This window comes from Solanum stenotomum, chromosome 7, assembly GCF_019186545.1.
Source record: "Solanum stenotomum isolate F172 chromosome 7, ASM1918654v1, whole genome shotgun sequence".
In the NCBI taxonomy this organism is placed as follows: Eukaryota; Viridiplantae; Streptophyta; class Magnoliopsida; order Solanales; family Solanaceae; genus Solanum; species Solanum stenotomum.
This window is the reverse complement of record NC_064288.1, coordinates 14221616-14236675: the sequence shown is the minus strand read 5'-3', so window position 1 is coordinate 14236675 and position 15060 is coordinate 14221616. Positions and strand designations below refer to the sequence as shown.

Here is a 15060-nt window from a genome sequence, read left to right as displayed (position 1 = left end):
CTAGGCTAAAACTAATCAAAACTATGTACTTTAGGGGTTAAACGACGTAGTTTAGGGGTCCAACGCATAAGGAAAAGACCAAACGACTCCTGACTTAAAAGCTGTTGGGACCAACCAATGGATTGACCGACGGTCCGTGGACTGACCCACGGTCCGTCCTGTCAACCGATGATTGGTCGTCTGGGAGTTGAAAATTGGGGGTTTGAACCACGACCTGGACCACGGACCGTGGTCTGACCTACGGTCCATACGTCGTGGCAGTAGGTCTACCCTTAGCCAAATTTTCTAGGGGGTTCTGGGACCGAAAGTTGGGGGCAGACCCACCAACCTGGACCACAGACCGTGGCCTGACCTATGGTTCGTAGGTCCCGGCATGGGAGGACCCTTAGCTGGATTTCTGGACTGCTTCTGGGGAGGGCTGCAGGTGGCCATCCATGGACCACCAGAACGGACCGTGCACTACTAGAAATTTGATCTACTGTCACGGTTCATATACCGTTGCAATAGACTATCCTACCGTAGCCATAGCTCTATGGCCACGGTTTATGCAACCACTACAACTGATCGCGTAGCAATAGATCTGTTGCTACGGTTATGTGCGACGGTTCTAATAACCGTAGCAGTAGATAGACCTATTGCCACGGTTTTAACTTTAATTAGTTGCCCACGGTTAGTGTTGTATTGTTACGGTTATAAACCGTCGGAAAAGAATTTTATGCCACGGTTCTTTTGAGGCTGTGGCTACAGTTTTTCTCTCTATTCAACAACCATTTCATTCTATTGCGACGGTTGTTACATGGTACCGCAACAATTCTAAATGTCGCTCCATGGCTATGGCAACAGTTTTAAACGATTATAAATGTCGCTCAATGGCTATTGCAACGGTTATTACAGGGTATTGCAACAATTCTTACTCTCTGCAACAGTTATTATTAAGCTATTGCAACATACATGTATTATTGGTGCACTTCCACAAATATTATATTATTGAGTTATTGCAGTAATTTTATAACATAAAATACACATAAATCGTTCATGAGAAGACATGTGCATTACCAAAATTATAATTCAAGATCCATAATTGGGTAATATCAATAAAAGCAAAATATACAAATACTTTTATACCATCCAAAAAAAGGTGAAACACATGCATCACACAGTTTTTAATCTTCAAAAATAAGAGTTCTAGTTAGTAAAGTTAACATCAACAATTCAACTCCTTCCTATGTCAAGTCTTCACTACTGCTTTCATCGCCTTCTTCGATTTCATCACCTATATACAATTAGAAAAATTATAAATAATTTAGCAATTTTTCCGCAAAAGCTTAATGGATCCACATTAGTCAAATATTACAAAGTTATTACTCTATATCTAAGACATACATATATAAACTCAATAAACTCAAATAAAATTAAACTATATATATGGAGTATGGACTAATCTAAAACATTTTCGCAACTTCATTGCAGTCATAGATGCTTCAGCCTGGGGAGTTGGAAGTCAATAATCCCAAAATGAATGCATGTATCTCATCCCAACTGGAGACGGTGTAAAGAATACCATACATCCATGTCCAACCAGAACAACTACCTAGTTCTCTCTGTTTTGTTACCAAACAAGAGAACAAAGGGACAAAAGAAATACAAAACTGCTAGACTGTATGACAGGTATCTGATAAGATGGGTTTCCTAGGGTTCATCTACCAATTTTCAGAAATTTACAGCAACAAGATTCATGTGCAGTTCTATTGCTATTATATGATTCTTCTATTGAAGCTTTAATATGGACAAAAAATTTCTATTTACAGTTTCTATGGTGTTGTTTCAGCAACACTTTCACTACAAATAAGCTCCACAATTTAGCACATTACNAGTTCTCTCTGTTTGTTACCAAACAAGAGAACAAAGGGACAAAAGAAATACAAAACTGCTAGACTGTATGACAGGTATCTGATAAGATGGGTTTCCTAGGGTTCATTTACCAATTTTCAGAAACTTACAGCAACAAGATTCATGTGCAGTTCTATTGCTATAATATGATTCTTCTATTGAAGCTTTAATATGGACAAAAAATTTCTATTTACAGTTTCTATGGTGCTGTTTCAGCAACACTTTCACTACAAATAAGCTCCACAATTTAGCACATTACACTTCAAAATAAAAATGCAGATGTCAGCACATTCACATTTTTAGAGTACTTCAGCTTTATTGCAGATTTTAGGACTCTAAAAACCAGCAGTCAAGCCTGAAATTTGTTCTTTAGGCCATGTATTGAATAGGAGCTAACAATTGCAATTGATAGAACCAGTGACAAACAAATAATTGGCATGCTTTACAAGGTATTGAGGATGGGAAAGCTCCTGGAATTGATGACTTTAATGCCTTCTTTTTCAAATAAACCTGGCCAACAATTGGAGATGGAGTTACAGAAGCGGTGACCCATCGATCTTTTCCCATTCAGACTCAGTCATCAACCAAAACATTGTGGCTATCCTGGAACTGTATTCAAAGCCAGACTTTCCAATGAAATCTATGTTGTAGTAGAAGTCCTAAGCGATTCCAAGAGTAAAGGGGAAGAATTTATCAATAAAATCAGCACAATTGGGAGAATCCATCATGTTAATTCAAAAGGTCATGGATACACTAGTGGAAAAAAGTCAATTCAGGAGTGTACTCATTTAAGGTAGCAGGCAATTAATGCATTCCTATCCTCAAGTCTCTGAACTAAAACAGGGCATTACCATTCCTTATAAAATCAACCAATAATCAACAAAGACAAGCTCAATGATTTGCCTTCAATCAATGTTTTGATGCAAAAACAAATCACACCAATGAAGTACCATTCAAAAATACTTTTTTTACTTGACTGCCACAACCATTCAAAAATACTTGACTACCACATCTTTTTTTTTTTAAATCAGTACTTCACGCTACATCTTTCAACATTATCACCAAGAACGGTTCCATTCCATTTATCGCAATTTTCTTCCACAGCCAAAAACATACTTCACCATACCCTCCACATCACCATCAATAGAAAAATGAAGAAGAACATCAAGAAAAAAGAGTCGCAATAGAAAAATAAACAAAGTCGCAACAGAGAAAAGAAATAGAGAAGAAAAAGAAACAGTCAAAACAGTCAATTAGCGACACCAACCTTGCTCAGCCCCTTGAACAGAAGTAGGTTCTCTTGGTGAAGGAATGGACAATGCTACCAGTATGTTAGGATCAATTAATCCCGCATGCTTAAGTTGTGCAATTACATCTGCAATAACTTTTTGTCGCACAATTTTCTTTTGTTCCTCCATTTGTTTCTCCATTTTCTGCATCCTTTCTTGCATTTGCGGCATTCCATCAGTTGTTGCATTTACAGTTGATTCCGAATTGCCAACTTTTTTTTTCAAAGTAGTCTTTGTAACTCCTACTCCATATAGTCTTAGACGTCCCGGATGTTCAGGACCCATGACGGTTGAAAATGCATCAACATACTCACCATTTATGCTCATTTGTTTTTCAATTTCCTCCATTTCAGCCTACCAAAGCATATCCAACAAACACAATCTTATGAAATAAATAATTGATCTAAAAAAAATTAAAAATAGACAGTACTCATACAATTTTACTAGTAGTATTTTCATTTGAAGCCTTGTACAAACGCTCGGGTTTTCTTGTTCTTGTAACCACAAAGAGATCCTTAGATGACACTGTCTCCTTATCTTTCTCCTAGTCACATTGAGATATATATCAGAAATTGTTTAAATGCCATGTTAAGACTAGAAAATAAATAAGAGAACACACCAGCTTATTACGGACTAAAGCGAAACTCTTTTTGCCAGCAGTGTGTGGATTCATCAGTTTTTTTCGATTCTTAGTATTTGTTTAAGACATTTTTTGCAAAGAAATGAATCAATAATGTTAACCGAAGCTGCAACATATTACAACAGAGAAGAGAAAGTAAAAGAAAAAATAAAGCAACAGCAACAACGATATCACAAAAGAGATCACGAAATGAATAAGCTGAAAATTTGAGATTCTGAACTACATTTTTACCTTGAATTTTTCCGACTTCCAATATTTGAGGAGCTCTCTAAATTGACATTCTGGAATATGACCAGGCCTTTTTGCCATTCGAACTTCATCATTGTCATATGGATCGTCATAAGTCATCTTCAAATCACTCCTATGTCTTCTCCAAGCCTCTCGAATTGTTACCATAGTCCAATTGTATGCAGCTTCAGGAATAATGTATTTCTCCTATAATTTTGTGTCATTCGCTTAGCCAATAGAAGTAACATACTTTTATAAATAATTTAATATTGTAAACTACAAACCTTGGTATAATCCCACAAATCTTGTTTAGTGTCCATGCTCCTCCAATCAAATATATCAAATGGGCAAAGAGTCGCATTTCTAGCCAATGTTCCTAGGAAACTACTTAACTCTATGACAACATCATCAGCAGGACCAACAGGTTGATTTTCCCTATTTAGTAGGATCAACTTACGCTCTTTTCGGGCATGTACATTATGCATTTGCGTTCTACCTCTTTTAGTTTGAGTGGAAATGTCTTCAGCTATAAGAAAATACAAGAAATATAATTAGAAATCATGGATACATTTAATAGGTTTCTAAGCTTATATGTTACCTTGTTCTTCAGGTTGGTCATCTGTGTGAGGAGTGACAGAATTCATTTGCACTTGATACTCGAAATGCAGCTCCTCGACAGGCTGCTCCTCGACAGGCTGCTCCTCTACAGATTGTTTATTTGCTTCAGATTGTGGTGCCACTGGTTGTTGTACTCCAATTAATTTAAGCAGATGTCCTTTCTCGTACTCTATAGCTTGAACAATTTCATTTGTTGTCAATAACCGTCGTTTCTTATTTGCCAAGAATGATAACGATCCTGGTTTAAAAAGCACGGCAGAGTACACCTGCACTTAAACATAATCACCAAGGTCTTACAAATCACATTTTTTATCAGTAAAATTTGAAACCAAATGTTTAACTCTTTAATAATCGTATCAGTTAAAGAGAAGTATTAGCAAAGAAATATTCAAAGAATCATAATAAAGAGATAAGAACCTGGTGTTTTGGACCTTAATAAAGAGATAAGAACCTGGTGCCTTGATGGTCCACTGTGATGTTGAAGATTGCTCAAAGAAACTGCAGAAAGAAGAATAATGAAAATGAATAAGAGAGAAAAAGACTTAACAAAAGTACTAATCCCAAAACAAGAAATGAAGGACAGAAAGAAAGATTTCATAACGTATCCAATAATTTTTAGCACATGCATATTATTAAAGTTGCAATAATTTAGAGATAACTTGAAAAAGAAACACATTAATAGAAATAAAAAGAAGAGATAGGAAATCGAGTCCAATCAACATTCATAATTTATATGATGCAACTGAAAAGGATATTCATTACTTACTACAAAAAAAACCAGGAAGAGAATGTATTTGACAAGTTCACAAGATCTGTTGTCAATCATCAGCTTCCATCCAATCCCAATCAGTATCATCAACATCATCCTCCTCTTCCGATGTTTCCATAGCTACATCTTGTGAATGTTGTGCAATGGAAGGAACATCGATGATATCAACATGAGATCTTCTCTCGACCATCTAACATCTACATCAAGTAATCTTTCTGATGAACTAATATCATCATTAGGCTCTCTCCAAAATGTTCTTCAATATTAGGACAACTCTCTTCCTCTAAATCATACAAATCCACTGGGACTTTGTTTCTTGCATAATAAACATTTTTCTCAATTGGGTCTTCCACATAAAAAACTTGATGCGCTTGAGATACTAGTACAAAAGGATCATCTATACTACATTTTTTATTGAAGTATACCCGAGTCAATCCATATTCATCGACTTCATTATGAAACCAATCACATTTAAAAAGTACAACACTAAAGCAACCCCAATAATCAATCTCAATGATATCCTGAATAATTCCATAATAGATAACTATTCCATCGATAGGATTTTGGTCCCTCGCACTAGCAAAACTATCCGTTGTTGCTGACAAAGTCACTCCACTATTTTGAGTTTTGCAAGGGACATCCCATGTCTTCGTATGAAATCGATATCCATTAATGAAATATCCAGTATATCTTTTTGCCACAAAGTTAGGCCCTTTAGCTAGCCATCTTAAATGATTGGACACTTCAATATTTTTAACTTTGTCCCTAAACCAATTACCAAATTCTCTACTATGGACCCGTGCTTTTACCCATGCATTTCCTCTAGTACGATTATCAATTAAACTCTTTTGTTCCTTGTAAGCATGTAATGTAAATAATCAATGTGTATTTATAAATGAAATGAAATTTGAAATACATTATCATAACATCTAAATGATGTTTAAAAACAAAGGACTATTTTATCTTACTTGATGAATGTCTCTACTTGTTCATCTCCGGTATTGAACAAAGTATATCGATGTGCTTCAAACCACTCATGCTGCTCCATGTTAATAGATTTGCCTTTCCTTATATTCTGACTTCCGATTGGATGACCTATCTTAGGAAATAAAGGTGAAACATCACCTTTCTCTGTTTGAATGTCCTCATTATCCTCCGTTTGATACCTACTTAATCTTGTCTTCACCGTATTAGGTAGGTGTATCGAACAGAAGTTCAAACAATCTACAGCTGAAAAACCTTCTACTATTGATCCTTCTGGATTTTTTCGATTACGAACAATCCCCTTGAAGTTACACATAGTTCTTTCAGTAGAATACATCCAACGCAAATGAGTCGGGCCTCCAAGCTTAATTTCATCTACTAGATGGATAGGCAAATGTGTCATTATATCAAAAAAAGATGGAGGAAAAATCTTTTCAAGCTCGCATTCAATATCTATGATTTCTGCTTTCTTCTTATCAAGATCGCTTCTTCTTATAACCTTGCTACATATGGCTCTAAAAAAATTCCCCAATCTAATCAAGACCATAGATACATTCTTTGGTAACACTTTTCTGACTGCAACCTGGAACAAGTAATGCATTATGAAATGAGCATCATGACTTTTGTATCCTGATACTTTCATCTCTTCAATTTGCACACGACTTGACATATTAGAGGCACATCCTTTTGGTAATTTGGCATCTTTTAAAACGGTGCAAAATAACTTTTTCTCCGATGGTTTCATAGAGAAACAAGCTTTAGCTAGATGGATATTTTCTGTAGCACAATCTTTTACAGGTTGAAGCTCTTTACGTATCCCCATTTCATACAAGTCATAGAGAGAATTTATATGATCTTTGGACTTTCCAAGTATATCCAATAAAGTCCTAAGCAAACTGTCACAAATATTCTTCTATATGTGCATCACATCAAGATTGTGCCTCAATTTGTTGGTTGCCCAATACAGCAACTCAAAAAATATGGATTTTTTTTTCCATGGACCATCATTCTTTCGCTTTCTTTTCTTTTTGTTCTTTCTAATAACATTATTGAATTCACGAAGCTCCTCAAGAACTTGTACCCCTGATAATGGAGTAGGTGTAACTTTATGCTCCTCTTTACCATTAAATGATATTTTATCTCTTTTAAATGGATGATCAGGAGGTAAAAATGCCCGATGACCCAAGTAACACATCTTACGACTATGTTTGAGATATTGGGAACAAGTATTATGATTACAAGTGGGGCATGCCCATCTCTCCTTGGTGCTCCATCCAGAAAGGATTGCTAGAGCTGGAAAATCACTAATTGTCCACAATAAAGCTGCACGCATTTGAAATGTTTGATTAGTTACAACATCATATGTTTCAACTCCCACTTCCCATAGTTCCTTCAACTCCGCAGTCAGTGGTTGCAAGTATACATCTATATCATTTCCCGGAGACGATGGACCTGGAATAATCATTGACAACATAATATTCTCCGACTTCATGCAAGTCCATGGTGATAAATTATAGTTCATTAACATAACTGGCCATGTGCTATGGGAAATGCTCAGAGTTCTGAATGGATTGAAACCATCACTTGAAAGACGCAATCTAACATTACGAGCATCATTAGCAAAGTCAGGATGCAAGGAATCGAAATCCTTCCAAGCTTCACCATCTGCAGGATGTCTTAAATTTCCATCTTTAGGTTGTTCAGTATCATGCCATCTCATAGATATAGATGTTTCAGAACACATGAATATCCTCTGAAGCCTAGGCTTTAAAGGAAAGTACCTTAAAACCTTTACTGGAATTTTAGTGACCTTATTAGTTAAGTCATTACGAACATTCTTCCATCTTGAAGCTCCACACACAGAGCAATTATCTAACTTTGCATTGTCATTCCAAAATAACATGCAATCGTTAGTGCAAGCATGAATTTTCTCATAGTGAAGACCCAAATCTTTTATGACCTTTTTTGCCTTGTAAAAAGACTCGGGTATCTGAGCAAATGGAAATGCCTCTCTTATCAAGTCCAACAAATCTGAAAAGGCCACATCAGTCAAATTGTGAATGCATTTAAACAAGTATAACCGGATGGTAAAACTCAACTTAGAAAAATTCTTACACCCCGGATACAAGTCTTCTTTCCCTTCATCCACTAATTTAAAAAATCTCTTTGCATATTCAGATGGTCCCTCTCTCACTCCTTCATGCCTCTGGTCATCTTCTACATTTCTAAAAGTATTATGAAGTAGTCTATCAATATCATCATGCATGTTGGAAGTTTCTTCATCATTGGTTGGATGTGGCGTATTTCTTGAGGAAAATCCTTCTCCATGAAAAACCCATTTGGTGTATCCATGAACAAATCCATGACAAATTAAGTGATCCTCTACCATATCTCGACAATGCCAATTACGATTAAAGCACTTCTTACAAGGACATAATATTTCATTTCCTTGGGAAGCTCGTTCAAATGCTTTATCAAGAAAATCATTAACTCCATGAATATATTCATTGGTGGATCTTCGGAGATTCATCCAACTTTTATCTCCAAAATCCATTTAATATATATACATGAAATGTACAAAACATTAAAGCCAATAAATTCATGAGTACAGGCTATATCAAGAGAACTTAACCTTTTGAAGTGTTAGATTAATCGAATCTCAAACCTCCACATCAATTCAACACCAAACAATGGCAATATTAATAGTAGAATCCAAAAAATATTGACAAGTTAAGTTATTAGCAGCTTCTACCATTTAAGAAACTTTATACAAATGAATGAAAAAAAAATCAGAAGCAAAACTAATTATAGGAAAATAGTATTCCAATATTCTACACTATCTAGTTAGGGTGGATTGTCAACAAACAAATTGTAGGAATAATAACTCTCGACTCTTGCCCAACATATTTGCTACAGAAATGAGAAAATTATATCATTGCAACTTCAAGTTTTATTTTCTTTAAGTATTGAGGACAAGATAGCATCAATCAACACTTTTTACTTAATCGACTTCAATAAAAATAAGGCATATCTCAGACCAATAATATGAAGAACAAAATATACCCTAATTAATACTTGAAGTTTCAAAAGAATTGAGGATGGAAAGACACCATCTCTTTGTTCTCTACTCCAACAAAAAAAGCTCACAATTTAGTAATTTGTATTTCACTAGTATGATTTTGACTTACCGTCGAAACACCAACCCAAAGATTAAGAGTATTGAGAGCTTTTCCAGATTGATGTGTTGCTACTCATTCAGCTAAGTTATCAACTCGCCCACTGACTAGTAATGTTGTTGCATTATTTAGTATCTAAATTTTCATTTACACAGATACATGACATGATTAGTAAAAGTTTGAATTCTATTCATTAACAGTTATGAAATCAACTTCACTTATAAATTTTCAATAACAAGTAATCTTTCATAGCAAATCTGATATGGTAACTTAAGGAAAATCATAATCATTCTTAATAAGTAACAGATTGTCCCATTCAAGTAAAACACTTGTAGTAGCAACTTATACATTGTCCCATCCGTCTCTGTTCAACATCGATTAACAAAGTTGGCCCTTTGGACATTCATTGTGAGGACAGTCTTGATTGCCAAAAGACTGTGTACTTTTTTAAAGATATAAAATTATTTTGTTCTCTTTGGGCCATAACTGTTAGATTTTTTGTGCATCAGAAGGTGATAAATAGACAGACGGAAAAGAAGCAGAGAATATAAGGCGAGCTGAGCATATTAATGCTGAAAATGGGGAGGTGTAACAAATGGAAAAAAATTGGACCTAGTTAATGAGCTCAAGCCTAAGTATATATGAATGACCTGATTGTGAAAACAAACAAAATTTGGACAATCCTCTTTAGTGAATTTGTAACTTGAGTTTTTAAAATCTGATCAGTCCATTATATTCAGTTTATTGTATAGAAAAAGAAGACAAGTATCTTAGACTTTTTTTTACCTGAAATATGTCCTGTGCGTTATTTTGGGAAAAAAATCAACTACAAATCAAAATTTCTCTCATAAAATTGAAATTCACCCTCTCAAAGACTTTTGCTAGAGAGTTCTCAAATCTTCACCAAACATGAAATACAAACTATAACCCACAAATAGATTATATGCCAGACCTAGATTAGAACAAATAACATAGATTTAAGACAAACTAATATATTATTCTTTAAAATTTCTCAAAAATCATTCAATGTGGACTTAGAAATCATGAACTAGCAGAGAAAATGTAAAATTTATTCACCTTTATATCCAAGAAATCGCTGTCGGAAGACCAGTGGAGCTTCAACTGAAGTAAAAAATACCAATGCCCAAGAAGACCAACGAGCTTCACTAGAGAGATTTCTTCACCAGAAGTTTCGTTGTTCTTTTCTTCACCAAGAACTTCGCTGAGAATTTGGGAAATAGCGTGCTTTGGTTGAAAAAGGGTTTTATGGGAAAGGGCTTTTTTCTTTTTGATTTTTTTAATGAGATGAAAATTTTTGGCGCTTTGCAAAATTAGTGGAGGGAAATATATTTTAGGCGAGGGAAATATATATATTTTACAGATAAAAATCAGAAGCACAATATTTATCCTAAAATAATCGTTGCCATAGAGTCATCTATTGCCACAATTCTAAAATTTGTAGCCATAGAAAGACTATAGGGATGGTTATAGAGTTGATGCCACGGTTTATTATAAGAATTGTTTTATTAGATTCAAGGATATATTGCAACAGTTATAACCGTTGTAATAGGCGATCTATTGCTACGATTGTGTAACCGTTGCTAAATAAGCGTTGCAGTAAGTCAAATTTCTAGTAGTGGTGGGTCATCCTACAGTCCGTGGGTGGTGCTCGTTAGTGGCACCTGCAACTTCTGAAACCTGTATTTTGGTAGTTCTAGCATACGAGGTGTTACATTATCTCCCTCCTTAGGAACGTTCGTCCTCAAATGGAGACTAAACTAGCTGAATATAGAGGGAAAGAGTTACAAACCCTACCACTAAATACTGGAAATTGATTTCTGGCTTAACTAAGTTCCAAGAAAATGCAAGAACAAATGAAGGAAAAGATACTAATATTGAATCTACGCATGAATGACTAGAAAAAAACTGGAGAGGAACTATTACCTCAAGCTGGAATGAAATTGGAAAGAAAGAGGTGAGGATACTTGGCCTTCATGGCTGCTTCTGCTTCCCAAGTAGCTTCCTCTACGGACTGACTTCTCCACAAAATCTTCACTAAAACGACTTCTTTGTTTCTCAACCTTCGAACCTGATGATCAAGAATCTCAACTGGCACATCCTTATAAGTGAGACTATCTTTCAACCACACTTTCTAAAGGTACTATAGATGCTGGATCACCCACACACTTCTTCAACAACGAAATGTGAAAACCTAGATGCACTGCTGCTAGTTCTGCTATCAACTCTAACTCATAAGCCACTTTACCAATCCTTTTCAAAATCTTGTAAGGGCCTATATATCTAGGACTATGCTTCTCTTTCTTGCCAAATCTCATCACCACCTTCATATGTAACACTTTCAGGAAAACCCAATCATCAATTTGGAACTCCAAGTTCCTTCTCCTTACATATGTATAAGACTTCTGGCGACTCTGGGCTGTCTTAAGTCTATCTCTAATGAGCTGAACTTTTTCCATGGAATCATGAACCAAATTTGGTCCTATCAAGGCTGCTTCGCCTACTTCAAACCAACCAATCGGAGATCTACATCTGCGACCAGACAATGCCTCATAAGGGGCCATCTGAATACTAGAATGGTAGCTATTATTGTAGGCGAACTCTATAAGAGGAGGGTGATCATCCCTACTACCCTTAAAATCGATCACGCAAACTCTCAACATGTCTTCTAAGGTCTAAATGGTACGCTCTGCCTAACCATCCATCTGTGGATGAAATGTTGTGCTAAGATTAACCTGAGTACAAAGACCTTTCTGAAATGACTTCTAGAAATGAGAGGTAAACTGAAGACCTCTATCTGAGATGATAGACAAAGGAACCTTATGCAACCTTACTATCTCATTAATGTAAAGCTTGGCGTAGTCCTCTGCCGAATCTGTAGTCTTAACAGCCAAAAAGCGCGCATACTTAATAACTTTGTCAACTATCACCGAAATGGAGTCATGTTGTCTGCGAGTACGAGGTAAACCTGTAATGAAGTCCATGTTGATCACTTCCCACTTCCAAGTGGGAATGTTGATCTCTTGAGTCATACCTCCTGGTTCTGATGTTCTTCCTTGACTTGCTAACAATTAGGGCACTTAGCCAAAAAATCCGCTATATCCCTTCTCATACCATTCCACCAAAAGACTTCTTGCAGATCACAGTACATCTTAGTGGCGCCTGGATGAATAGAATACCTAGAGTTATGGGCTTCTGCAAGAATCTGCTGTCTCAACTCACCTACCTTAGAAACACATAATCGACCTTGATAGCGAAGGACACTATCTCCCCCTTGGGAGAAAACCTCAACTCTCTGCTGATGAACTGTACCCTAGTTGAAGCAATATCAGATCACTATCTTGTTTTTCCTTAACCTCCGCTACCAATGAAGATACTGACCCATTTTAAACGGTTACACCACCATTTGATATGCTCATAAGGCGAACTCCCAAATGAGCAAACATGTGAACATCTTGTACTAGTTCTTTCCTTTCTTTCTCAATATGTTCTACACTACCCATAAATAGTCTACTAAGAGAATTTGCTACTACATTGGCCTTACAAGGATGATAAAGCACACTCATATCATAATCATTGAGGAATTCAAGCCATCTCCTCTGGCGAAGATTTAACTCTTTCTGGGTGAACACATACTGAAGGCTCTTATGGTTTGTGAACACATCTACGTGAACACCATACAAGTAATGTCTCCAAATCTTAAGTGCAAACACCATTGCTGTAAGCTTGATGTCATGAGTCGGATAATTCTTCTCATGTACCTTAAGTTGCCTAGAAGCATAAGCTATAACCTTACCTCGTTGCATCAACAAACAACCTAGGCCAACTCTGGATGCATCACAATAGATCACATAACCGTCTGAACCCTCTGGTAGAGTCAAAACAGGAGATGTAGTCAACCTAGTTTTCAGTTTTGTGAAGCTCTTCTCACAATCATCTAACCACTAGAACTAAACCTTTTTTCTGAGTCAACTTAGTTAATGGAGAAGCTATGGATGAAAATCCCTCCACAAACCTTATGTAATAACCAGCCAAACCCAAGAAACTTTTGATATTTGTAGGAGCAGTAGGCCTGGGACATTGTTTCACTGTTTCTATTTTCTGGGAATCCACTTAGATCCCTTTGCTAGACACAATATGCCCAAGAAAAGCAACAAACTGCAATCAAAACACACACTTACTGAACTTAGCGAATAACTGGCGATCTTTGAAAGTTTGCAGGACAACCCTCAAATGAGCCGCATGTTCTTCCTCATTCTTACAGTAAATGAGGATATCATCAATAAAGACGATAACGAACAAGTCCAAATACTGCTTGAGCACTCTGTTCATCAAATCCATGAAAGTTGTAGGAGCATTGGTTAGTGCAAATGACATAACTACAAATTCATAATGACCATACCGAGTTTTGAAGGCTGTTTTCGAAATGTCACTATCTCTGACTCTGAGCTGATGATAACCGGATATAAGGTCTATCTTTGAGATATGGCTAGCACTTTGAAGTTGGTCAAACAAGTCATCAATCCTGGGGATAGGGTACTTATTCTTGATTGTGACTTTGTTCAACTGCCTATAGTCAATACACATCCTGAGAGAACCATCTTTCTTTTTCACGAATAACACTGGTGCACCCCATGGGTAAATAATGGGTCTGATGAACCCCTTATCTAGAAGGTCTTTCAACTGCTCTTTCAATTCCTTAAGATCAGCTGGAGCCATTCTGTAAGGAGGAATATAAATAGGCTGGGTATCTGGGAGGAGATCAATTCCAAAGTTGATTTCCCTTTCGGGAGGAACTCCGGGAAGATTTTTTGGAAATATTTCTGGAAACTCATTAACTATATGAACTGACTCAAGAGTTGGTGTTTCGGAGCTTGAATCCTTAACCTGAACTAGATGATAGAGATAATCCTTAGAGATCATCTTTCTGGCCTTAAAGTAAGAAATGAAACGACCCATAGGCGCAAAACTACTACCCTTCCATTCTAAGATTGGTTCGTTTGGAAACTAAAAGCGAACGATCCTACTTCTACAATCGACTGATGCATAACAGGAATGTAACCAATCCATGCCTAGAATGACATTAAAGTCTACTATTTCTAACTCTACAAGATCTGCTGAGGTGACTTTCTGGGAAACTGTGACAAGGAAAATTTCTGTATACCCGTCTAGCTATAACTGGGTCACCGACTAGAGTAGAGACTGATAAGGTATCTGAAAGTGTTTCTGGACTAACACCGAAGTTGACTGCTATATAAAGAGTTGCAAAGGAGAGAGTAGCCCCTGGATCTAACAAAATATAAACATCTAAGTTAAAAATTCGTAACGTACCAGTGACTACATCAGGAGAATCTTCCTGATCCTAGCAAGCCTGAAGAGCATACAACTTGTTTTGGCGTTGTCTGCCACTTGTACCAGATGAGTTACCCTGCTGAGTCGGGTGACCTG

At 36.4% G+C, this 15060-nt stretch overlaps 3 protein-coding genes and 1 pseudogene across 5 annotated transcripts in view; all 4 read right to left on the bottom strand.

Moving 5' to 3' along the window:
• Positions 1 to 15060, bottom strand: part of LOC125870580 (peptidyl-prolyl cis-trans isomerase FKBP15-1-like) — a 1082853-nt gene that overhangs the window by 1028747 nt on the left and 39046 nt on the right. The window lies entirely within an intron of this gene.
• LOC125870566 (U-box domain-containing protein 9) overlaps positions 1 to 15060 on the bottom strand; it is an 841044-nt gene that overhangs the window by 800186 nt on the left and 25798 nt on the right. The window lies entirely within an intron of this gene.
• Positions 1224 to 3888, bottom strand: LOC125870582 (uncharacterized; annotated as a pseudogene).
• On the bottom strand, positions 7332 to 8972 carry LOC125869667 (uncharacterized). The gene has a single exon (XM_049550124.1). The coding sequence runs from the start codon at positions 8970 to 8972 to the stop codon at positions 7332 to 7334; it is 1641 nt and encodes a 546-aa protein (XP_049406081.1).